Source organism: Danio rerio, chromosome 10 (assembly GCF_049306965.1).
Source record: "Danio rerio strain Tuebingen ecotype United States chromosome 10, GRCz12tu, whole genome shotgun sequence".
Classification (NCBI taxonomy): Eukaryota; Metazoa; Chordata; class Actinopteri; order Cypriniformes; family Danionidae; genus Danio; species Danio rerio.
In genome coordinates this window covers 12327282-12355056 of record NC_133185.1, presented here as the reverse complement: position 1 = coordinate 12355056, position 27775 = coordinate 12327282, and the positions used below count along the sequence as shown (strand labels likewise).

General features: G+C 41.9%; 1 protein-coding gene across 6 annotated transcripts in view; it reads left to right on the top strand.

Moving 5' to 3' along the window:
- Positions 1–27775, top strand: part of adamts6 (ADAM metallopeptidase with thrombospondin type 1 motif, 6) — a 175890-nt gene that overhangs the window by 68185 nt on the left and 79930 nt on the right. For all 6 annotated transcript variants that reach the window (XR_012386164.1, XR_012386165.1, XM_017358010.3 and 3 more), the window contains exons 10-12: positions 7975–8080; positions 11338–11484; positions 18489–18630. Coding sequence is in view for 4 of the 6 variants with exons in the window: in XM_017358010.3 (XP_017213499.1) it covers positions 7975–8080; positions 11338–11484; positions 18489–18630 (395 nt within the window). In the remaining 2 variants the exon portion in view is untranslated. The remainder of the gene's footprint in view (positions 1–7974; positions 8081–11337; positions 11485–18488; positions 18631–27775) is intronic.

Here is a 27775-nt window from a genome sequence, read left to right as displayed (position 1 = left end):
ATGGACTAGCCCAAAGAAGGGGGAGTGCGCATAAGAAGGTAGTTAGTGGAGAGGGAAGACACGGGTCCACCCGAGAGGGGGGACTGAACAGTGGCGGAATAGGCATATGGGATCACCTAATGGGGATCACGCATAGCGGGCACCTATACCCAAAATCCCAGCCTGACCAGCGGGCAGACATACAACGTAGTGGGCCAGCAAGTGACTCCTCCGCTGAGTCAGTGCTGGGGGCCTCGGAGAAATCTGCAGGGCTCACCTGACGGGGAACTTTACTGACAGATAAAAAGGACGCACGTATCTCTGTGTTAGGGAGAATGGCGCACAAACCTACCGGGTTGTTTCCTCGATCACCCAAAGGGTTACCTAATACCCTTGAGGAAACCGGCTCCACTCGCAGATTGTAAAACCTTGCAAATGTGTTGGGTGTCGCCCAGCCCGCAGCTCTACAGATGTCTGTTAGAGAGGCGCCGCGTGCACACGCCCAAGAGGATGCAACGCTCCGAGTGGAGTGTGCACGCACTCCTGGGGACACGGCTCACCTCGGCTCACATAAGCGAGTGAAATGGCATCAACAATCCAGTGGGATAATCTTTGTTTCGATACGGCACTTCCCTGCTGACGACCGCCCTAACAGACAAAGAGCTGATCAGATGATATAAAGTCCTGTCCACATAGATGCGCAGAACGCGAACTGGACAAAGTAAGGAAAGGGCTGGGTCTGCCTCCTCCGGGGGCAGCGCTTGCAGGTTCACTACCTGATCTCTAAAGGGTGTGGTAGGAACCATGGGCACATAACCCGGGCGGGGTCTCAGGATAACGTGAGAGTAATCCGGCCCGAATTCCAGGCACAAGTCACTGACCGAAAATGCCTCCAGGTCCCCGACCCCCTTGATGGAGGCCAACGCGACCAGCAGAGCTGTCTTCAGGGACAGAAATCTTAGAGATACTGATTTGAGTGGCTCAAAGGGATCTGTGCGCAAACTCGTGAGAATCAGGGCGAGATCCCAAGAGGGCATGAGAGGGGGGCGGGATGGATTAATTCGCCTAGCACCTCTGAGGAACCGGATGATGAGGTTATGCTTTCCCACAGTGCCGCCAGCTACCGCATCATGATGAGCGGAGATGGCAGCCACGTAAACCTTGAGAGTGGAGGGCGACAGCCTGCTCTCCAGCTTCTCTTGAAGGAAAGAGAGCACAACACTGATCTGGCAGTTTCAGGGGTCTTCTCTGCGAGAGACGCACCATTCTGTGAATAGACTCCACTTCAGGGGTAGGCGCGCCTCGTGGAGGGGGCTCTAGCCTGAGTGATGGTATTAACCACCGCACTCGGTGGGTTACCTAAGTCTTCCTTGCGTCTAAGGACCACACGTGGAGGTTCCAAAGATCGGGGCGAGGGTGCCAGATGGTGCCCTGTCCCTGAGAGAGTAGGTCCTCTCTCAAAGAGATCCACCAGGGGAGGGCCATCGCGAGAAGGGAGAGCTCTGATTTCCAGGTCCGGTTGGGCCAGAGGGGCGCAACTAGCAGAACCTGTTCCTCGTCCTCCCTGACCTTGCACAGTAACTGCGCGAGTAGGCTCACTGGGGGAAACGCATACTTGCGCATGCCCCTAGGCCAGCTGTGGGCCAGTGCATCTGTGCCAAGAGAGCCCTCGGTCAGGGAAAAGAACAACTGGCAATGAGCGTTCTCGGGGGAAGCAAACAGATTGATCTGGGCCTCCCCGAATCGCACCCATATCAGCTGAACAGACTCGGGGTGGAGTCTCCATTCTCCGAGGCATATCTGCTGCCGTGAGAGCACATCGGCTGCACGGTTGAGCAAGCCTGGAACGTGAATGGCGCGCAGCGATTTCAGCCGCGGGTGACTCCAGAGGAGCAGACGGCGGGCGAGCTGAGACATGCAGCGAGAGCGCATAACCCCCATACGGTTGATATACGCCGCCGCCGCCATACTGTCTGTCCTGACCAGCACGTGTTGCTGCTCCAGCACCGGAAAAAAGTGGTGAAAAGCGAGGAATACTGCCAACAGCTCTATGCGGTTGATATGCCAATGCAACTGGGCACCCTTCCACAGGCCCGCAGCTGCATGCCCGCGACACACGGCCCCCCAGCCTGTGTTGGAAGCATCTGTTGAAACAACAACATGGCTGGACGCCTGTCCTAGAGGCACGCCGGCCTGTAGGAACGAGGGTGTGTGCCCCCGTGCCATGCGCGTCTTGGGACTCGATCGTGAAGCCAGTGCTGGAGTGGTCTCATATGGAGTAATCCAAGCGGCGTGACGGCGGCTGCGGATGCCATATGCCCCAGGAGCCTCTGAAGGAACTTCAGTGGGACCACAATTTTGCTGTCGAGCTCTCTCAGACAGTCCAGCAACAGGCGAGCGCGCTCTCTGGAGAGGTGGGCTACCATGGTGACCTAGTCCAGCTCCATCCCAAGAAAAGAGATCCTCTGCACAGGGGCGAGTTTGCTCTTTTCTTGGTTGACCTGAAGCCCCAACAGGCGGAGGTGCCGAAGCACCTTGTCTCTGTGCATAATCAAATGCTCCCGCGAGTGGGCCAAAATCAGCCAGTTGTCGAGATAATTGAGTATGCGGATGCCCGCGAGCCGAAGGGGCGCTAAGGGACCCTCCGCGAGTTTTGTGAAGACCCGCGGAGACAGAGAAAGCCCGAAGGGGAGGACCTTGTATTACCACGCTCAACTCGACTGACTGACTGATGGTGGCGTAGAAGAATGGAGACATGGAAGTACGCGTCCTTAAGGTCTATGGCTGCAAACCAATCCCGAGGACGAACGTATTGGAGAATGCGCCTCTGCGTGAGCATTCTGAACGGCAGCCTGTGCAGACAGCGGTTCAAAATGCGCAGATCTAGGATTGGCCGTGACCCACCGCTCTTTTTGGGTACGATGAAGTACGGGCTTTAAAACCCACTCTCCATCTCGGCTGGAGGAACTGGCTCGATTGCACCCAGGAGGGCAGCAATCTCCTCTCACAAGACAGGGGCGGACAGGGAGCTGACCCTAGTGAAATACACACACGTGAACTTAGGGGGCCATTTCACGAACTCAATCGCATAACCGAGTCTGATTTTGCATATGAGCCACTGCGAAGGGCTGGCCCGCGCTAATCAGGCAGGCAGAGTCCTCGCTAATGAAGTCATCGCTACAATCGCTGACGTACCAGCGGTGGGGCAGCGCGGAGTGGGTGTGCTGATCAGGGAAGCGCGAGGGTCCCGCGGAAGAGCTGGAGAAGAGCGATTCGCTCTGGCTCTGCACCCTGACTCCGGAGAGGGGGCTCGAGGGTTGGGGGAAAGGAGACCGTCCCCCCAGCGCTCGTGAGCCACTGGCGAAGCACATAGAACCTGCGAGCTGGAAAGAAGCGCGTCCCGGACTGGCAAGGTTCGTGCTGTCACATCCGGGGAGTGGAAAAGTGCTCTTTCATTGATGTTTTCGTGGCACTGAAAAGTACCGTTGGAATAGGGGCGCCGCCCTCCAGCGGGGAAACAGCAAGTTTCCTCTTCTCTGGACGGCCTGTCTCAGGGACGCTTCACGGTCTGTTTACCGGACTTAACGTCGCCCTGGGCAGGGGGAGCTGCCTGCTTTCGAGGTGCTCGACGCGCCCGCTTGGGAGAGGCGCAGGCGGGGGCGGGGCAGCACTCATTGGTAGGCGCCCTTGGCGAGGAGCAGCGGAGGTGGATGGCTTGGCGGAGAGGGCTTACGGTCCCGCCGATAGATGACATTAACCATCGCATCCGACTGCTCTCTCACCGCCTGGGATATGGGCGAGTCAAGAAAGCGAACTTTCTCGACATCGCGCATATCAGCCAGGTTGAGCCAGAGGTGGCGTTCCTGGACAACTAGTGGGGACATCATCCTCCCCAGCGCACACGCGGCGGACTTAGTAGTCCGAAGAGCATAGTCGGTCGGCTCTGGCTCCGAGGGAGGCAGACAACCTACAGGCTTTGGACGGGAGTAAGGTGCCCTCCAAGACTGCGTGAGCCTACTGTGCACCTCCGGGAAGAAGGGGAAGAGAGGCTTCGAAGGCTTCGCCTTCTGGTCCACTACTTAACACCCATCTAGTCGGTCCGGCCGCGGAGCTGGGGGATGAACCAACTCCAACCCCACGGCCGAAGCTGCCCGGGAAAGCATGGCTAACATGTCCGCCTCAGGATCCGTTTTGACGGAGGGGGCGAGCGGGTCTGGATCTTCGTCGGAGAATGAAAACCCACCCTCCGATGCCGCGGTGGACGTCTGGTCTCCGGTGTCAGCCAGCGTGAGAGCTACCATCTGGTTAGAGGGAGCACTCCCTGCGCAATGGTCATGGCATCGCAGTGACGACATGAACTGCCCGCGAGCACCACATTAACATGTTGGACCCCCAAACATGTAATGCATTGATCGTGTCCATCATCCGGAGCCAGGAAACCCCCGCATCCAGAAACGCACAGTCGGAGCACCATCCTGAAAAGGACGTGCTGCACAACTGTCTTGCTCTTTTAGGAAAAAATGCAACTTATACCACCTGTGCTTATATGCTGGGTTAATTGGCAATGAAGCACACCTGCGCAAGCTTACGCTGCCAATTCATTGGCATTCATTGGCCCGTTCCATACTCTTTCAGACAAGTGGCTTTTAAAACGAATCCTCCCAATTTGTGGATTTTCTAAAATCAAATCCACCAATAGCATTGGAGTTCCCCACCCAAAGGGGAACTAAGGAATGAGTTGTAGTGAAATAAATCATTGGCTGTGTCTGAAATTGCTCAATAAGTATTGCATTTGAATTTAAATATACTGCTTGACAATTAGAAAAGTATGTTCTATACAGTATAAATGTGAGTAGTATGAATGGAACTTAGAAGTACTACATTCTTCATTTTGTCATCATTGTGTGACCTACCCACATCATTTGCTTTGCTTCACTCTCATTCATGAATTCTCTCGCAGGGCATCATAGGATAGCGTGGGATTTTTCAGAAAAAATGGTACAATGTTGTACCAAGGAAGGTAGCTACAAACTCTTGTCACTGGGGCAGTACCTTTTTATGCAACAAAATTGTACCTTAAGACAAAGAAACAAATTTGTACTATTGCAGTTTGTACCTTTAGGGACATGATTTGTACCATGGGAAACCAAAATGTACCTTTGTTTTTAAAAACCTATATTATTACACCATCAAATCTGATCTATTAAGGTACCACTACAGTGATAAGACACTTTGTACCTTAACAGTGTCAAAAATGCTTAACAAACATTTATTTGAAGTGCCCCAAATGTTTAATTGATTTTTGGGGGAGTGACGCGGTAGTGCTGTCGCCTCACAGATAGAAGGTCGCTGGGTTGCTAGTTTGAGCCTCGGCTCAGTTGGTGTTTCTCTGTGGAGTTTGCAGGTTCTCTCTGCACTCGCGTAGGTTTCTTATGGTTTCTCCCACAGTTCAAAGACATGCGGTACAGGTGAATTGGGTAGGCTAAATTGTCCGTAGTGTATGAGTATGTCTGTGTGAATGTGTGTGTAGATGTTTCCCAGAGATGGGTTGCAGCTGTGTACAAATGTGCTGGATAAGTTGGCGGTTCATTCCGCTGTGGCGACCCTTGATTAATAAACGGACTAAGCCGAAAAAAAATAATTGAATGAATGAATCATGATTCTTGTTTTAATATGGTAATTATTCATGAAATCACTTTGCCTTTCCAGTCATATTTATTTTCATAGATAATGTAATAATGAAGGAGTTGTTCAACACCTTTGTACCTTTTATATGAGAACAAGTTTTACCATAAAAGGCACAGAATAATATCATGTAAGGGGTCTTTTTGGTACCCTATAAGTAAAAATTTTTACCAAAGTACAAAACCATTTGTGTCACTGTGTATCTTTTTCTGAAATTGTATGCACACTTCAGAATCTCGCCAGAAGTTGTAAATCATCCGGGTTCTTCTCTCATTCTATTTTTCGAATTCTATAGCCTCCTTTCCCCTGCACACAACAAATGAAAAGCAACCGGACAGACCGGAAGTTATTCATTTCCTATGGAGAGTAGTTCTAGAGCTGCGTGGAGTTCTAATTATTCTATGTTTGTGGAAAATTCGGATCCGAATTAAGCTGCGAATACGTTGAAATATTTGAACACCTGTGACTAGACCATATGCGACAGGGATGTATTTTAGTGTTGTCTGAGCAGGTCCTAGTGCACAAGATGAGAAATATTTTTATTTATTTTTTTGCATCAGAAAATGTCTATAATATTAAAAAAACATTGCTATTCATAAATTAATAATAATTTTTTATTTTTTTTTAAGTTGTCTCCACATTCCCTCCAATATTTTTGTTGCAGTCTATGGAATTCTATTGAATGACTGTGGTCAATGCACAGAGAATAATGGCTCTTGCTTTTGCACTCTTTTATTTGAGACACTGCGAGAATAGCCTCTGCTCGATAGAACTGAAAAGCTATTGCCACAAGGGAGCATATTCTGTTAGTCGTGCAGTGGAAAGGCGGCTAATGAATTCGTTCATGCTACCTGGCACGTATACTGTTTTTAGCGTACTATGTAGTATGGAAGTGTGCGATCAAAGAAGCAGTCGTTGGTCTAGTTAGGTGGATATGCAAGTTTTGGATGTTTATATCTTCTAAATGCAAATGTTTTCACTGTTGGAGCACACATAATATATCCTTAAAACAAACCTACTGATACTAACATTGTTTTGATTTCATGAGGAATTTAACTCTAATTTTAGTGCTTTATACCTGTTCTGGGCGAAGCAGTGGCGCAGTAGGTAGTGCTGTCGCCTCACAGCAAGAAGGTCGCTGGTTCGATCCTCGGCTCAGTTGGCGTTTCTGTGTGGAGTTTGCATGTTCTCCCTGCGTTTGTGTGGGTTTCCTCCGGGTGCTCCGGTTTCCCCCACAGTCCAAAGACATACAGTACTTGTGAATTGGGTAAGCTAAATTGTCCGGTGTGTGTGTGTGTGTGTGTGTGTGTGTGTGTGTGTGTGTGTGTGTGTGTGTGTGTGTGTGTGTGTGTGTGTGTGTGTGTGTGTGTGTGTGTGTGTGTGTGTGTGTGTGTGTGTGTGTGTGTGTGTGTGTGTGTGTGTGTGTGTGTGTGTGTGTGTGTGTGTGTGTGTGTGTGTGTGTGTGTGTGTGTGTGTGTGTGTGTATTTTCCAGAGATAGGTTGCAGCTGGAAGGGCATCCGCTGCGTAAAAGCTTGCTGGACATTCTGCTGTGGTGACCCCGGATTAATAAAAGGGACTAAGCCAACAAGAAAATTAATGAATACCTGTTCTGCCACACTGAGATTGCTTGCGGCAAAAGTTGTTTTGTTACTTAAAAAACAGAGAGCAGATTTAATGTTTCCCTCATTCCATATGAATTAAATAACAGGCCTGTTTATTTATGGTAAGGAAAATGACAGCGCAACATAAAACTTAAAGCACACAGAACTCTCAGAAAGTCAAGTCCCTGTAGGCTGGGGACCAAAACATTGTCAGTAATAAATTTCAACTCATGCTGGTTTTTAGCTAATACCCAACGATTGTCAACTAAATCTTATTTGGAGCCAAACAAACACAACGGGATTAAGAAAACAATCGTTTTTTTGCAACTGAAAATGTAAATAATAAAAACATCAATTTTTTTATTGGGCACAAAGTGAACTGTTTTCTTGAATTCCTAACTCTGGCTTGCATTACTAGGTGGTCCTTGCTACCAGATGTAGAATTTATAAATCTAACCCCCTTGTCTAGACATTTTCCAGCTACAACATCAGTTGTTTTTTTATTTAATCGTCCAGCCGTCAGTGTTGACCCACCCCCTAGTGATTTCAAAAAACATGCACATAAACTTCTCACCAGCTTCAAGTTCAGTGGTGTTGAGGTTAATGTGAAGAATCTAATTTTATGGCGGTGACTCAGTGCAACACTTCTACACCTTGACCTGACCTCATCTGTGTGTTTTTGTCTGTGTGTTTTGTGTGTGTGGTCAGGTTTGGCATCCGTTGCAGGAATGTGCGAGCCTGAGAGGAGCTGCAGCATTAATGAAGATATAGGTCTCGGTTCAGCCTTCACTATTGCACATGAGATTGGACACAAGTGAGGACATTTTCTCTTTCTGTCTAATTTATGTTTCTGTCTGGCTGTTTGTGTGAAAAAAATTAAATGTATTTATGTTAATTGTTGCTAGTTTGTGGTGTTTGAATCCTAAATCATTTTGTTTACAGTGATTTTATACGCTTGTGGTGTTTATGGGATTTGTATATTCATTAAATAAAAAATCTAAGACTAGAAATAATTGGGAGAAGAGTGTAGGAGAATGTTGCAAGCCAGATTTGAACTCACTGTTTTGATGATAATGATGATGATGATAATAATAATAATAATAACAATAATAATGATAATAATAATGATAACAACAACTACAACAATAATATTAATGGGTGTCACAATGGCACAGTGGGTAGCACGATTGCCTCACAGCAAAAAGGTCGCTGGCTCAAGTCTCGGCTGGGTCAGTTGGCATTTTTGTGTGGAGTTTGCATGTTCTCCCCATGTTCGCATGAGTTTTTTTACATCTGCTCTGGTTTGCCTCATAGTCTAAACATGCAGTATAGGTGAATTGAATAAGCTAAATGGGTCATAGTGTGTGAATGAAAAAGTGTATAGGGGTTTCCCAGTGTTGGGTTGTGGCTGGAAGGGCATTCGCTACGTAAATACATATGCTGAATAAGTTGGCGGTTCATTCTGCTGTGGCGACCCCAGATTAATAAAGGGACTAAGCCGAAAAGAAAATGAATAATAATAATATTTATTATTATTATTATTATTATTATTATTATTATTATTATTATTTTACATTTAAAAATTAAAATCTAAATAACAAAAGTTTTTTTTTTGTTTTGGGACCATTATTATCCATTAAAAATAAATCTTAAAAATGAATTGGTTTTAGTATGGTAACAAAACTTTGCAAATGCAAATACACATTTTTATAATAATTTAAAAAAAATATATATGTTCAAGTAAATTTAACCGAAAATGTAAGGTTTTGTATTCGGGTCATTTTGGACCTGGGATTGTAAAGAGTTAATTATGAAGTGATGTTAGTGTTAGGAAACTTTGGTAAAATATATAACCTTTTCCCCAAAATTCAATTCTTTGATTGACACGTAACACATCTTGCTTTCACAAAAAAAGTTATTTATCTTTCATTTATATCCATTCTTAATAGCTTATTTAAGTTTTGAAATAGCTTATTATTTCAGTGCATGATTGAATGCTTCTTTAAATACACAGAAAATTCTTATTTGTCTTATTTGTGTTTAATTTGATTGAATAAACACAGACATGGCCATTTTTCCAAAAAATAGGCTATTTATTTATTTTGAAATATGTTATATTTATTTAGCCTGTATAGGGTATAAAATATATTTAACTTATTTATAGAAACTATATTAAATTAAATTACAACTTGTTTATTAATAGCTAATCAAAGAACATTTAACTAAGCTCTGTGAAAGGTTTTGTATGTCAGCCTACAGTCAATAGTATATATATATTAATGAATCAATATATATTGATTCATTAATTTTCTTGTCGGCTTAATCCCTTTATTAATCCGGGGTCGCCACAGCGGAATGAACCGCCAACTTATCCAGCAAGTTTTTACGCAGCGGATGCCCTTCCAGCCGCAAACTATCTCTGGGAAACATCCACACACACATTCACAAACACACTAATACACTACGGACAATTTAGCCTACCCAATTCACCTGTACCGCATATTTTTGAACTATGGGGGAAACCAAAGCACCCTGAGGAAACCCACGCGAACGCAGGGAGAACATTCAAACTCCACACAGAAATGCCAACTGAGCCGAGAATCAAACCAGCGACCCAGCGACCTTCTTGCTGTGAGGCAATAATATATATATAAATATATATATAACTGGCCAACTACTGAGAATGAAGCTCGGCTGCCCTCTACTGGTAATGAATTTCTCTGAGGGCTGTGCCTACCGTGGCTAGTCGTGGCATTCTGTTTTCTGACACACGCATTTCTAAAGGCCACATCTGTATGTGTATTCCTTTTCATTCCACTGGGGTTTAAAACAGGTAATTCTCAGACTATATGGTATTACATATTTAATGCAATAATATATTGATGTAAAAAACATTTTAAAAACACATTTTCTATCAATTTTCCTTCGATTTCCTTCAATTTTTTTTGATGTTCCATCTGTAATTAGAAATTTCAAGGAATTACACATTATTGTTTAAATAGTAAACTATAGTAAAAAACTAAAAGTTGCAGATGTGATACGATATTAAAAAGCATCTAAAAGTGGTGTAACCCTTTCATAAATTCTCCCTGAATGTTTAATGAAGACTCTATTAGAGTCTCTATTAGAGGCTGCGTTTGTTTGTGTCTGGATTCATTTTATTGTGGTCATTATTACTATATGTGTTCCTCTAGCCAAAAATGCAAAACTTGAGCTGCCTGAACACACATCTTTATGCAAATCACAGTCTGGACAAATGAACCCTATCCCGAAAGCTTAGAAAAATAACCAATGATCTATTAGTCTACGTAGCGTTTCGGCAGAGTTCAGCAAGATGGCAATTTCCTCTATTATGCGTTGTGTCTGCTTCTGTTGTGGAGCAGTTGTAAAAATAGCCCCGGCTTCTTGTGGGGAAGGTTTCTCCCGTGCTGATTTATATTGAGAGTCGAGTGAAATGTCATAAATGTGCACCTTAAAAAAACACAAAGGAATTGTGTGATGTGGTGGTGGGGTGGGGTGGGGTATGTTATATGCATTAGAGGCTGATTTTTGCTTTCCCGTAGACCAACAAAACCTTCGAGGTATTGCAGTAAGGCGATCTGAAGCTTTCATACAATATCCAGACAGATATGCAGTGAAACTGAGTTTGCATGGGTCAAATGATGTATTTTTGGAGTTGCCGGCAAGGAATGTGGCTGAATGCTTCAGCAGTCTTGTCCGCTGATGGCCCGTGAGTAGATGAAAGCCGCTCTTAGGAAAGGGAAAAGCAGGCCAGGTTCATTAAGAGACGACCATCTGATTGAGGTCTGCTCAAACATGTAATTATTGATTGACAGACCAGGATCAGGGTGGTGATTATAACTTTCGCGTTCCTCCAGAGCTCCAGACAGCCTCTGGCCTTTGACCCGTCTGTCCTCTTCTCACAGCTGTTACCAAGCCAGAAAGAGCTTTTCTTTACAGCTCAGCTGAAAAAAGCACTCTCCCCTCCTGAGCTTTCAGAGCTGCCCAAGCTTGTTTGCGCTGTGATTGACGTGATCCATCAAAGCTGATGATCTGATACTTGTCTCGCAGCTTCGGCATGAATCATGACGGGATCGGGAACTCCTGCGGGACTAAAGGTCATGAGACAGCCAAGCTGATGGCTGCCCATATCACTGCCAACACCAACCCCTTCTCCTGGTCGGCCTGCAGCAAGGACTACATTACCAGCTTTCTGGAGTAAGTGGAAAGAGGATTTGAAGAATTGCTTGTTTTATCTGTGATGTTACAGATTTTGTAATCCAAATATATGGGTCGCATTAATAGCAAAAGTTCACACAGAAATATTGAACACTGACCAACTGCACAAATGAAATATAAGTATTTATTTTAAACCTCTGATTAATAGAAATCCAATTTAAGTTTCACTCATAAAATATCATGTATCCCGGACGAGCCCCCAATGTCTGTTACAACCACTAGGGGTTAGCAATAACAGAAAGAAACTTCAGAAGCAATTACATTTTTATGAGGTGGGAGATTCTTCAGTGACAGACACGACCAAAATAGCAAACAAAACAAACTTTTTATGAAACTAAGTTACCTGTTATAAGAATAATATAGAAAACTAAATACAATCCAACTTCCCTTCCTCCCTTAACCATTAACAAAGTAAAAAAAAGAAAAAACATAAATAAAATGCCGTCTAGTCCCCTACAATGGAACATTTTAGTCTGTTTGTTTTTTTGCAGATAAAAGATTCTGTCTATGCTTTTACTCTCTGTCCTTTTACCAATTATACTTGACGATTGAGAAAAATCGTTAATCTTTGTGCTGGATTTGAAACTGAGTCGGTTCATGGCTAGATGAGAGTGTGGAAGTTGATCTGTTGTAGGCTAGTCTGTGAATTGTTAGCCTAACGTAAGACGAAGGAAAAGAATAGTGGTTGCCATGGCTGTCAGAAAGTTTTCCTGCTGAATGACCTCATGGAAGAAGATTAACATCACAGCCATCGCTGGCATCACAGGCTTTATCATTGTGTGCCAACTTCCCACACAAACACAAAGAGACGCTGCTCTGTTGGTTTGGGATGAACTCCCTGTTGTATAATCACATCGTGTCATCTGTGACCATTTTGGATTGAGGTTGAATACTAACCTTCCTTTTTTTGAATTTGCTTAGCGCGGAGCAGTTCATCAATAATGGACCTTCCCTGAAATCTCAGGTTGATGTAATCTTTGGCAGTGAAGTGGCTCTGCTATGATAATGCTAGTCTATTACCGCAACATTCACATCTAACAGATTCTGGATGTGCGGAAGAGGCTTTCCTTGCCAGAAACCAGTGTTTGGCTGAAGATTGTGACTTATTTCAGATTACATGTTTGCACATGTACAGTAGGATATTTCAATAAAGAAAGAGGGTTTTGGAGAAAGGGCTAATATTCTGGTTAGCCTATCACTTAGTGCAGTGATTATTAGCGGTAGACTGGTATATCTAACTGGCCTATCACTTATCAAATATAGTGTATGGTCATTTTGAGATCAACCTTTTGTGCTAAAATATAAAATAACCATGTACCTAATTAAGCCAAAAATACCTCAAATATCTAAAATACCTTTTGTGTAGGGCATCACAGTGGCAGATTGGGTAGCACGATCGCCTCACAGCAAAAAGGTTGCTGGTTCGAGCCTCGGCTGGGTCAGTTGGCATTTCTGTGTGGAGTCCAAAGACATGCTCTATAGGTGATAGGCTCTATAGGTATTTGGTAAACTAAATTGTCCATAGTGTATGTGTGTGAATGAGAGTGTATGGGTGTTACCCAGTGATGGGTTGCAACTGGAAGGGCATCTGCTGCATAAAACATGTGCTGGATAAGTTGGCGGTTCATTCAATTGTGTGGCAACCCCTGATTAATAAAGGGACCAGGCTAAAAAAGAAAATGAATGAATGAATGAACATTTTGTGTAATTGTGGTATAATTTGTCAAATAAGTGTTACATTTTATTAAACTGTTTTCTACCCTATTCTTTGAAATGCTAATATAGCTTATACAACAAGTGTTTACCATGTGCTTGATTCAGATTAGCTGATGAACATTCTATTATGTGCAATGGAGTGTTTATCCTATTCGTTTTATTCATAAGGATTCAAAAATGTTGTAAGTCATTAACTCAACCAAACCAAATCAAACCAATCTGCTAATGCTGAGTTCAGACTGCCCCAAATTGCCCCAAAAATCAGTGTCTTCAAGATCACTAGAAATCTATAAGCAGGTGTGTGTGATTAGAGTTGGAGCTAAACTGTGCAGGACATCGGCCCTCCAGGACTGAGTTTGCCCACCCCTGAAATAAAGTAATGATCTTTATCAATTTGACAGCACACATGTTGCAAATTCTCACAAAACAAACAACTGAAGAAACACGCTCCAAATTGGTCACAACACAAAGAATTAGAGAAACGCACTGCAAATCAGTCACAACACTTGCAAATATCCATGTAACACAATGGAAATGTTTCAAGGAAATCTAAAAACATGACGGATATAATAATACGTTATTATGCCCTGCCTGTTGCTCAGTGAAGTAATTGATAGTCTTTGAAAGGTAAGTTGTTTTTCATTTATTTTAATATCTTGATTACACAACATAATATAGCTCATACTACACAGTGTAAATCAAGTGCTTGATTCTGATTGGTTGATGAACGTTCTATTATGTGCAATAGAGTGTTTATGCTATTCGTTTTATCCACAGGGATTCAAAAATGTTGTAAGTCATTTACTGAACCAAACCGATCTGCTAATGCCGAGTTCAGACTGCATGATTTCCCCATTTTTGACTCGCTGACAGGTTTTGAAAAATCGCAGACAAATGCATGAAATCAAAGGCATATCGGTGCTCGTTCATTTGCAAGTGTTGTGACAAATTCCTGCGCCTTTCTTCAGTTGTGTGTGTTGTGACCTGTTTGCTGCTCGTTTCTTTAGTTGTTTGTGTTGTCACCAATTTACAACACTTGTTCTGTCAAATTGATGAAGATCATTTCTTTATTTGCTGGTGTTTTTTTGTAAGTGCATGTGCTTTCTCAAATTGCAGCAGGGTAAGCTCTCTCAGCCACCATAAAAATCATACAGAGTGAAAAGTGCTGTGTTCTGATTGAAAATAACATCTGCAATTCCCTACAGCCTATGAGAGAGCAGCATCCACTGGTATGAGTATCTGCAGGCCAGCGGGAGGTTAGGGGAGAAGTTAAAATCGCTTATTTTTGGTCTATTTGGACTCAAGAAATGAAAGAAAAACTAGTGTAAATTTGACAGGAGCACTCGTGTCTGTTTGATGCGTCATCCTAGTATTACCACAACTGGGTGGATAAAGAAAAATTTGGAGAGAGATTTCAAAGGCCAGTTGAGCTAAATAAGCACATTTTCTACCCCACTAAAGGCTTATTTCTTATAATGTAGTTAATAATAAAAGAAATACTATATGTCCTTGTTGTTTCTAACTCACAACTCGCATTCAAAAAACACTGCTCTTTCATTGATAGCAACTCAAAAAAAGTGCTTGGTTTGGGGGAAAAAAACACATGAGTGGAGTCTTGCCCTTAGCATGTTGCCACCTCAAGTGTGTAGTACATAATGGGCATTCAGTGACACAATTTTAATCATTCTTTGCTCAATCTAAGTTTTAGATTCAAAAAGACCAGCTATTTTTCCTGTTTTTGCTTCATAGTAGAAAATAATTCCAACATAATCTAAAGCAGTTTCTACCATTTTCTGTCATTGAAAAAGACAGACTGACAAAAAAAAAAAAAAAAAAAAAAAACAGTTAAATTAAGCTTTACAAGCAAACTTTTTTGTTTCAAAATCATTTTTCTTTAGCTTAGTCCTTTTATTTATCAGGGGTCGCCACAGCGGAATGAATCGCCAACTTATCCAGCATATGCTTTACACAGTGGATGCCCTTCCAGCTGCAAGCCAGTATTGGGAAACATCTATATACACTCGGGTCCTCCGGTTTCCCCCACAGTCCTAAGACGTGCTGTAGGTGAATTGGGTAAGCTAAATTGTCCGTAGTGTTGTCTGTAGTTTTAGTCTTCCAGGTTGGGGGTTAAGCATTGGGCTAACAACCCACCTTATAAAAACTAGATGTAACAAAACACCAATATGATGCGACTAAATATCAACTTCCATATAAATGGCCCTCAGAGTAAGTAAGTAAGAGTATTCTTTTATTCTTAGCTTTATGAGTTTACTAAAAGAAGTTTTGTTGATGTCAAATGAATATATCCATTTTTAAAGTGACCATTTTTGTCATTCTCTACAAAAATAAACAGGCTTTATTTGTGTATTTTAATACAAGGCGACATATTCAGACTTGTCCTTCTCACCAGCGAAGGGATTATTCTACCAAAAACACATGTGGAAAAAATAGAAATCTTAAATGGGTGAAACCAAATACAGCACTGGTTACCCCCCAGGCTGGAGCTCATGTGTTCTTTTCCTTTCCAGTGTATTTGGTTGAGGTTTTAAGTAGATTAGGCTTCCAGCATTGTGGTAGGAAGTCAGTGATTCTGGTTTCAGCTAATGTTTCCTTTTGAATGCACTGCAGAAACCAGATCTATAGCATTTTCTTTTTGTTTTGGGGTAAAAAAATGATAGTTAGATGACATTAAATTACGCTTTTTAAGAAACAGAGCAGCACCAAAATACTAAAGAGTTGTCAAAGTGTTAAAATATCTTACTATTTTTTTTATACTAAGTACTGGTGTGTTGTTTAAATTTTATATATAAATATTATATTTAATTATATATTTATAATTTATATTTCATTTTCATATTTTTTATAACATTATTTACTTACTTAAATATTGTAAATATACACTCACCTGCCACTTTATAAGAGACACCTGTCCAACTGCTTGTTAATGCACATTTCTAATCAGCCAATCACATGGCAGCAACTCAATGCATTTAGGCATGTAAACATGGTCAAGACATACTGCTGCAGTTCAAACTGAGCATCAGAGTGGTGAAGAAAGGGGATTTAAGTGAATTTGAACTTGACATGGTTGTCGGTGCCAGACAGGCTGGTCTGAGTATTTTAGAAACTGCTGATCTACTAGGATTTTCATGCACAACCATATTTAGGGTTTACAGAGAATGGTCTGAAAAAGTAAATATCCAAAGCGGCAGTTCTGTAGGCGCAAATGCCATGTTGATATCAAAGGTCTGAGGAAAATGGCCAGATTGGATTGAGCTGATAAAAGGCAATAGTAACTCAAATAACTACTTGTTACAAGTGAGGTACACAAAAGGCTCACCAAAATTGGACAATAGAAGATTGGAAAAATGTTGCCTGGTCTGATGAGTATTGATTTCTGCTGCGACATTCAGATGGTAGGATCTGAATTTGGCGTCAACAACATGGATCCATCCTGTCTTGTATTAACAATTCAGGCTGCTGATGTTGTTTTAATGTTGTGGGGGATATTTTTTTGGCACACTTTAGGCCAATTAGTACCAATTTAGCATCGTGTCAACCCCACAGCCTACCTGAGTATTATTGCTGACCTTAACCATCGCTTTATGACCACAGTGTACCCCTTTTCTGATATCTACATCCAGCAGGATAATGTGCCTCGTCATAAAGCGTGAAATATCGTATTTTGAACATGACAACGAGTTTACTGTACTCAAATGGCCTTCACAGTCACCAGAACTCAATCCAATAGGGCACCTTTGAGATGTGGTAGAACCGGAGATTTGAATAAGGGATGTGCAGCCGACAAATCTGTAGCAACTGCATGATGCTGTCATGTCAATATGGACCAAAATCTCTGAGAAATATTTCCAGAATCTAAATCTATGCCACGAAGAATTAAGATAGTTCTAAAGTCAAAAGTGTGTCCAACCCGGTACTAGTAATGTGTACCTAATGAAGTGGCCGGTGAGTGTATATATATATATATGTATGTGTGTGTGTGTGTGTGTGTGTGTGTGTGTGTGTGTGTGTGTGTGTGTGTGTGTGTGTGTGTCAATGCAAAGCCTGAAATTTCGGGTTTGACTATATATATTTATGTGATTATTTGATGAGGACTAAAAAAGGACATCTCATCTTTGACTAATATACATTTTTGCCATATACTACCAAAAATAACACAATCCAAAATAAGTACAATGTTGGAATGTAAATTTGGAGGCTAACATTTTTTTTTAATGATCTACTTTAAGAACTTTAGTGAGCGACAACTCTGGTCCTTATATATGAAAACAAATAGCTTCAAAGTTACTCCTTCCCATTTTTCCGTTTTCAGACCAATAAAAGAGCGAGTTAGACACATACTCCATGTAGAAAGTGTCTGAAAATGCAATGGCATCCCATCAGAGGTTTAGTATGTCTTGGCCGATGCAATGTAAACTCACTCTCTTTAGAGGCAATATTGCTTTTAGGAGCACAAGGTGGGGTGGTTGCTTTAAAGTACATGCCTTCGACTGCACGTTCAGTTGCAGCAATCATGCGAATGCCAAACAGAACCTGGAATAGAGCATGAAATGTTAGCGTTTGTGTTGTTAGCGAGCCCACTATTCCCTCAGAGAGAAGTCGAGTGTATTGCTGCTGGAAAAGCAAGCGGGATAATAATTGACTGTTTTATTCAGGCGGACAGCAATCGGCGTGGGACGGACACATCTCTCAGCCGCCGGCCTGCACACCAAAAGCATCCGAAAAAGATTGCAGAGAATAAAACAAAATCCACTTCTGAACCCAGAATAAACAGTCCAACAAAACATGCACCGCCTGGCCTCTTCTCTGGCTTTATTTTTTTTACTTTGTTCGCTGCAGACGGAGCAGTGGCCCTTTTTTTTTGGAGGGTTTCTTGGGAGCGTTCATATTTCTAGCTGACTAAACAGACTAAACACAACTCTTGACTGGACGCGTGACCTTCAGTACCTTCTGCGTTTTTGTACTTGTTTAGAGTCTTTCGTCATTTTATTGGCTCTTCAAAGAATTCCATAGGAGCACCGCAGTCCCATATAAGTCCAAATCTCAGTCTTTTATGACCACTGTTTGTCACTCATGTTTCCTCCCCTCATTTCGAGTTCTGTGTTCTCCAGGTTTCTCTCCCATTAACAATAACAGCTTTTCTTTAGCTTTCATGTGAGCCTTTTTTTTTTTTTTTTTCTCTTGTCGGACACAGTTGAGACCTCTGTAGAGGAGCCAATCCCATTGAAAGTTTGTTTTTTTGACAGCTCAGGTCGGGGAACGTGTCTGGACAATGAGCCTCTAAAACGAGACTTCCTGTACCCCACTGTGGCTCCAGGGCAGGTGTACGATGCAGACGAGCAATGTCGTTTCCAGTACGGAGCCTCCTCCCGCCAGTGCAAGTATGGGGTAAGAAGGCTGCAACACACCATCATGCTCTGGGAATGTAATGTTGCTGGCTGAAACACTAAACATTTCTGGGTCAGAAAATTCAGACAATTCAATTGTTCATTGTTTTAATCATACAAAACACACAAATGAAAACTTAAAAAGTCACATTTTATTCCCAATGTTTTATTTATTTTGAAGATATTTTTAGTCAAACTTCATTGAAATCTTTTCACCCACATCTCTGGCACTTTAGAACTGGACATTTTTAAGGTTTAATCTAAGCCTTCTAGAAAGACATGGTTGCTTTATATCATGACCTAACAAGCTCATGCGTCAAGTTTCGCAGATCGCTGCGTTGGAAGGTACAAGCTTGGTGAACTATGAACTGTGGAATCGCATCATTTGACTGCGTGAGACCAATTGAGGATCAAAACATGACCTCTCTGTTCAGAAATTTAAAATATGGAGCAATCACTTGCTTTTTTAATGTCTAATCATCTTATTTAATCCTGCCCCTTTACGCAGCGCCGTACAACAGAATTTTGCATGCTTAAACTCTAGTGTGACTAGTGTGATCGCAACTTAGTTTGTAACTTTTTGATTTAGTGGGTAATTTGTATTAATTTGTCATTGATACATTTTAGTATGATTTTCTAATAAGGGGTGGAGAAAGGAGTGGGGTTTGGGTGCTTTTAAAAATAACACTTTTGAAAATAAGTGAACTTATTAAAACTATTTCTCACAATTTAAAGGCACGACCCCTTCAGACATCTTGTTTTGACATCCTTCAGGGGGGATCAAGTGTTATTTAGGGGGTCAACTTCAGCCCTCAAGCCCCAAATCACCCTCTAATTCTTACCCTGAAATGAGATCTCCAACTGCAATTAAAAATGGGACAACCAAAGCTTTTTAAAGCTTTGAAACAACTTAACCCTTTGCATTGCAAAAATTTCAAAATGTTTAACAAATACTCAGGCAAAACATGGATCAAACATGGATTGGCATTTTCAAACATTAAATTGAAATTGTAACCCATCAAATTCATGTCTTGTCTAATATTATTAAATATGAAGTGTTTTTTTTTTTTTTTTTTATCAATTTCAAAGGCTTATATTGTTTGCTATTGAAATGGACCCCTGGTGGACAGTAACGGATTCCGAAATGAGACACAGATTCAGAGTTCTACATGATGTGGTTATTAATTAGCAAATAATATAAATATTATGAATGTAAACATAAGATAAGCAGGTTACATTGTAACCCAGTGTACTAACAACAAGCTGCGTGATGAGATTTGCAGTAAAAAGCAATATCGATTGGCTGTTTGCACCAGACAAAACATGACAGAAATTTGAATACAGCCATTTAAAAGCAAAGAATAGTGCACTTACTGCACACCAACAAAGGGGTAAGGTTTATGATCTAATTAATACATACTAATCCTCTTTAAATGTTTATTTTGAATCACTGATATGTGTTGGTTTTGAGTCATAGTTCTAAAGTTCAAATTCAATCGGTTTACTTAATTTTCAAGATCTGAGGTGAACTATCTGCTGCTGCTTTCAGTAGTATGGCAATAAATGTCACATGAAATGGCATTCAAACTCACATTATTCTCGCAACATGCCGGATCTGTATTCAGCACCTCTAAAATCTGATCCTGCACCTCATTTTACCCCTCATTATCCCCCTACTCCCCCGCCCTCCTCCCCCGTCCTCTATTCACTTTCACTTTGTTCCGCACCTCCCCAATCATCTTCACTTTCTTCCGCGACAACCATTCCCTGCCCCGGCTCCTAACTTATGTCTGCTACACCCCTCAGCTATCCCAACGGCCCGCTATCCCCCCCTTCACACCCTCCATCCATCCTGTCCCCCCGCTCGCTCTCTACACTTTCGTGCACAACACCTCTAAATCCTCAGGTAGTATGCCAGATCCATTACCCCGATTTGTTCCGGGACCTCGCGATTCACAAATTAAACACTGCAAACTTACATACTGCACCTTTAAGTAACCTCATTCCTTTTCATTCTACAAAAGTCTCAATAAAATGTCTACAAAGTCATAAAGCTTTTACCTTTTTACCTGAGATCAGATAAAAAATATGAAACTTGTTCAGTCCACTATGGGCAGATAACCCAAGCCAACTCAACGAAGATCCATTGAACTTCCTAAATGTTTCAAAACTGATGACATGATGAAGCCCTGTTTACGGAAATCAATTTGCTCCAAAGCACTGATTAAAAACAAAAGATTTGTGAAGGTTTCAAAAGCAGCTATCAATAACTGCAAGCATTGCAATAAAGCAAAACGTGCCTAATCTTCGAGTAACTACTAATTTGATTCTAACTAAACATGCTTTGGCAGAACATACCAGAAACTTCATCTCAGCACACGGAGTCCCACCTCACATCAGGTGTGATGTATTGCTGCATTCTGTTACATCAGTATATATATGAGAGCTCACACCAGACTATTCAGGAGGCGGTTTGGACATCGAAAGCAAGACCGCTACTTAAAGAGCTCTGAGGAGACATGATGCCGGAGGTCAAGCAGTTATTTTTACCGCTGACCCGAGGAGACTAGCCAGAGGACATGATTTGTTCAGCAGGCAACATTACAAGACAAGCTCTCTGATGTACAGAGCAGCGAGGAAAGAAAAAAAAAGAAAACATGCTGTGAGTGAATGCTGTGGTGTCTCATTTGGACTTGTAAAGAATATATCGAGTTTAAGTTTTGGTAACACTTGCCCTGATTGTGGAGAACTCTTGGAAGCATTGAGAAACACAGGTGATAGCAATCAGCTGAGATTATTTTCATTTCCTTTGAGTGCTGGACACGAGGCTGCCAAGTCGATACTCTCTCGTATCAAGTCACATGATGCCATAAATGTTGTCGAAATTAAAGATTGCTGTTTTATCAGCACCTGAAACAAGCTCCTTTAAGCAGCGTTTGAAGTGGAGCCACAAATCTTTCAGAGAAAGCTCATACTTGAGGTTTGTTTCTTTTCCTGCCGAATCTCCAGACTTTTGGAAATGATAATGATTTTTACCCAAAGAATAACAAACTTAGGCAAATAAACTGACACAGGGAGAAAAAAGAGGTTGAATGAAGCCAGGAAAATTAATGATCAATAAGAGATGGCGCTCTGCTTAGTACAAATATGCGGCTTTGCTTTCTACACCAGAAAAGAATTAAATTACCCAAGATTACAGACTTCTTTTGTTTCATTGAGAGATATATCCGACAGTGGATGAATGCACGCCAAAAAGAGAACCCTGTAATTTCTCTCTTAAGCTCATAACTGTGGCGTAGATCGGTGGAAGACGGTCTTGTAAAGAAAAAAAAAAGTCTTGCATTCCCCTGGCTCAAGTTTAATACAGCTTGTAGTGTTAGTGGATTCTGACAATCTTAATTTTTTGTGCCAACCATCTGTTTAATACATGCCTTTGGAGAATTATAACCACACCGGCAGACCAGAGGTTTGAGTTTGGTTTGGAAAAACTGTTACGGAGAGATAAACACACACCCAGAGGAGGGGGAGGAAAAAAATCGAAACCTAAAAATATATTAATATCAAAGACCTTAGAAGGAGTATGAACACCTTTTGCCTTCGATCCTTCCTGGAATTTTCTCATATACATCCTGAGCGGTGGAATTTTACGCTATTTTTCAAGAAACAAACCAATGAGCCTGGAGGTCTTTGGGACAAAGGCTGTAAAAATCCATTATTTTGCTTTAGATCAGTGCTGTTTAGATCTAGTGACTAAGGAGGATGTGGGAGGCTTTAAACTTTATCCTGCTATTTATCAAACCACCAGTTAATTAGTGGTGTATATAGGGAGATTATCACCATGGAGTATGGTAACATCATAAAAGAAAATATTTTGTGGCTGTGCAGAGTGCCTAATATGGTAAAGGGCTTTCATCAACTTCGTTTTGAGGCTGGGCTTTTTTGATATGCTATCTTGTATCTGGTTATCTTTGCTGGTGAACTTGTGGCAACATCTGTGCAGAGTTTTTCCATGTTTTGCAATTGTTGCCTTAATTAAAGTATGAATTAATTTACACTCAGTTTATTGAACTATATGACCTGAATCTTTGGTGAAAACTGAATTTTAGATGGTTAATTAAATTATTCAAAAGCGTAATTTGTTAATTATCGACAATGAAAATTAAAGGTGCAGTCGGTGATTTTCGTCAGAAACATGTATTATTGTGCTGGTTAAAAATCTCTTCACATTCCAATAGTAATTATTAAAATAAATAATATAAATGTATTTATTTGCATTTTATATTTTGCGTAAGGCATAAAACTAATAAATGTTTATCCAATTAAATAGAGTCGGGCCGACATCTTTCATAATTCCAATAAGTAACTCAAACTGTCTATCAGCAAATGCAGATTAGAACAACTACGCAGCCATTTGTGCACAGCTCAGCTGACCGATGTTTGTGCATAGACGTGCTGAACGTTCTCTCTCTCTCTCTCTCTCTCTCTCTCTCTCTCTCTCTCTCTCTCTCTCTCTCGAGAGAGAGAGAGAGAGAGAGAGAGAGAGAGAGTTTTCTCGAGAGAGAGAGAGAGAGAGAGAGAGAGAGAGAGAGAGAGAGAGAGAGAGAGAGAGAGCATGCGCATGTTTGACAAAAACATACTGAATCAAAACTTTTTTTGATTTAGTTTAACAACAAAACACAAGTAAATACCACTATTCCACCTAGTCTCTCCCTATATTGTTTATCACACAACTCTAAATATTCACTCTGAAATAGCATGTCAGTTTGTCTTAGTAATTCCTGCACGCTGCCAGGCAAGCACTAGTTGCGCTAAACACATGAGAGAGGGTTCTTTTGCTGTCATCTTTAAGGTGTTCGAGCTCCTGTTTCATGAAGCGTGGCTCTGGACGGCAGGGAAGGAACTGTTTCAGAGATTTATGCTAAGCTGTTAGCATTGTGGAAGATCACCTACTGCACCTTTAATGTATAGATAGATGGATGGATGAAGCGATGGATGGAGAGGCGGACAAATAAATGGATAGATGGATGGATGGAGAGACAACTGAACAGATAGAAAATGGATGGGTGGATGGATGGATGGATGAGGAGGTAGACGAACGGATGGATGAATGGATGGATGGATAAATGGATGGATGGATGGATGGATGGAGAGGCAGATGAACAGATGGATGGATGGATGGATGGATGGATGGATGGATGGATGGATGGATGGATGAAAGGCAAACAAATAGATAGATAGATAGATAGATAGATAGATAGATAGATAGATAGATAGATAGATAGATAGATAGATAGATAGATAGATAGAAGGATAGATGGATAGGCAGATGAACAGATAATTGGATGGAGAGGTGGACAAAAAGATGGATGGAAAAATGGATAGAGAAGCGGACAAACAGATGGATGGATGGATGGAGAGGAGGACAAATAGATGGATGGATGGATGGATGGATGGATGGATGGATGAGGAGGTAGACGAACGGATGAATGGATGGATGGATGGATGAATGGATGGATGGATGGAGAGGCAGATGAACAGATGGATAGATAGATAGATAGATAGATAGATAGATAGATAGATAGATAGATAGATAGATAGATAGATAGATAGATAGATAGATAGATAGATAGATAGATAGATAGATAGATAGATAGATAGATAGAAGGATAAATGGATAGGCAGATAAACAGATGATTGGATAGAGAGGTGGACAAAAAGATGGATTGATAAATGGATAGAGAAGCGAATAAACAGATGGATGCATGAATAAATAGAGGCAGACAAACAGATGGATGGATGGATGGATGAAAGGGTAGATGGATGGATGGATGGATGGATGGATGGATGGATGGATGGATGGATGGATGGATGGATGGAGAGGGAGAAAACCCTGGATGGATGTGGAGGCGGACAAACTGATGGATGGATGGATGGATGGATGGATGGATAATTGAATGAAGAGATGGATGAACAGATGGAAGGAGAGGCAGATGGATGGATGGATGGAAGAATGGATGGATGGAGAGGCGGACAAATAAATGTATGGATGGTTGGATGGATGGTTGGATGGATGGATGGATGGATGGATGGATGGATGGATGGATGGATGGATGGAGAGACAACTGAACAGATAGAAAATGGATGGATGATGGATGGATAGATGGATGGAGATGCAGATGAACAGATAGATGTATGGATGAAAAGCAAACAAATAGATAGATAGATAGATAGATAGATAGATAGATAGATAGATAGATAGATAGATAGATAGATAGATAGATAGATAGATAGATAGATAGATAGAAGGATAAATGGATAGATGGATTGGCAGATGAACAGATAATTGGATAGAGAGGTGGACAAAAAGATGGATGGAAAAATGGATAGAGAAGCGGACAAACAGATGGATGCATGAATAAATAGAGGCAGACAAACAGATGGATGGATGGATCAAAGGGTAGATGGATGGATGGATGGATGGATGGATGGAGGGAGAAAACCATGGATAGATGGAAAGGCGGACAAACTGATGGATGGATGGATGGATGGATGAATAAATGAAGAGATGGATGAACAGATGGAAGGAAAGGCAGATGGATGGATGGATGGATGGATGGATGGATGGATGGATGGAAGGATGGATGGATGGATGAATGGATGGATGGAGAAGCGGACAAATAAATGGATGAATGGATGGATGGATGAGCAGGTAGACAAACGGATGAATGGATGGATGTATGGATGTATGAATGGATGGATAAATTGATGGATGGATGGAGAGGCAGATGAACAGATGGATGGATGGATGAATGGATGGATGGATGGATGGAGATGCAGATGAACAGATAGATGTATGGATGTATGGATGAAATATAGATAGATGGATAGGCAGATGAACAGATGATTGGATAGAGAGGTGGACAAAAAGATGGATGGAAAAATGGATAGAGAAGCGGACAAACAGATGGATGCATGAATAAATAGAGGCAGACAAACAGATGGATGGATGGATGAATGGATGAAAGGGTTGATGGATGGATGGATGGATGGATGGATGGATGGATGGATGGATGGATGGAGAGGGAGAAAACCATGGATGGATGGGGAGGCGGACAAACTGATGGATGGATGGATGGATGGATGGATGAATGAATAAAGAGATGGATGAACAGATGGAAGGAGAGGCAGATGGATGGATGAATGGATGGATGAATGGATGGATGGAGAGGCGGACAAAAAATGTATGGATGGATGGACGGATGGAGAGACAACTGAACAGATAGAAAATGGATGGGTGGATGGATGGATGAATGAGGAGGTGGATGGATGGATGGATGGATGGATGGATGGATGGATGAATGGAGAGGCAGATGAACGGATGGATGGATGGATGTTATTGTTTGTACTTTCTCTTGGCGTATAGAATATGCTACATAATTCATTCATGTAATATAAATCTAAAATTGCAGTAGGAATTTAGAAAGTGTTTGTTGCAGTAATTACTTTGGTCTTAGTAAAGTTTTATCTGCCCTGCACTCTCAGCTTAAGCCAGTCAGCGGTTAAACTCTGCTGGTCAAGCCTGCATGCCCTCCTGACCCTCTCAGCATGAGCATTTTGAATGGGCGAGCAGGAAACCTTATTAAAACCAGCCACAGAGGTGGAGCTTCTGCAACCTGAGAGAGGCAGTTTGCCGCTTTATTTAATCTAGATAGGCTGGGCAGCTGAGTCTTATTTACTGACCTGGGGTCAGTGGAGGTGCTCCCTGCCATAAATCTTTTTCATGGGGGCACCTCTCTGTCCTGTAAATCCTGTGAAGTTCAGGCTTTAAAGGCTCCTTGCGCACTTAAATGGGAAATGTAATGCAGGGTTCTACAAAGTTGCACTTGTAATATACGGAGAGCATTATATCTTCATATGTTCAGCCTTCATATCACAGCATGGTTCCATCAGAGCACATAAAAGAAAACATATTTATCCTGAAGGTTTAAACTTATATGCCCATGGTTTAATGATCATTTGTCCCCTTTTCAGTGGTGAGTTAACGTTCAAATTTGGGGGAAATCATAAAAACCCTTTGCAATTCTGAGCCTTATGAACAGTAGTAGTAAAAATGTATTATATGAAGTATAGTTCATTAAAGCTTCTTGTTTATTTTACAGATTTTTGGTTTGTAATTTTTGTTGGCAAAATTAGAATCATTATCCTTTGTCATTTGTGATCATTCTGGGTCTGTGGAGGAGGAGAAATAGGGTCTGGGAGTGCACAGTGAATGGTCCTAAGTAGCGGGGACTCTGCAGGGCAGATGGAGGTGGATGTCCCGGGTGGAGAGCCATACCTTATTTCCTGGTTGGTAAATGAGATTTGGTAGGCATTGACGGGTGGCATTGGTAGTATTCCTTCGTACTGCCTGCTGGAGATGGACATGAGCTGAGTCCCACACGTTCTCGCTCTCTCTGAACCAGTGACCTACCGTGGGCATTTCAGAGGTCTCGCCAGACCATGTGGGAACAGGAAAGGTTGGCATTCTAAAACACATTGAAAGGGTGTTAGACCAGTGGAGGATTGTCGAAGGGATATTTTGCTCATACTCAGCCCACGATAGATACTGGCTTCAGGTATTCTGGTGTTGGTTGCAGTACGTCCGGAGGTAGCAGGAAATCTTTTGGATTTTACGCTCTGTCTGACAGTTCATCTGCGGGTGGTAACCGGAGGATAGGCTGACGGTGGTACTTAGGAGCCGAAAGAACCCTGGAGATGAATTATGGACCCCGATCTGATACAATGTCCTTGAAGAGCCTGTAATTATGGAAGATGTAGTGAAAGAAGGCTTCAGCCGTTTCTAGAGCTGTAGGGAGACCTTTCAAAGGGATACATTTTCAAGATTTAGAAAACTCACATTTTTCAGCTTTCAAGAACAGATGGTTTTCTCTGAGACGAAGGACATGAGATTGGTGTTCTGAGTGTATGAGTAGGGTCAGTTTTTCTCGATGATAATGTGGGGACTGATGACTGAGAATGATGACTTCTCTCGTTTGCCTGGAAATTTTACCATTGCCCAATGGTGAGTCCTGAATGGTGGTTATTTTATACTGGGTTTCGCACTATAGGAATGTGATGTTGGGCAAGGAACTTGGATGAGATAAAGT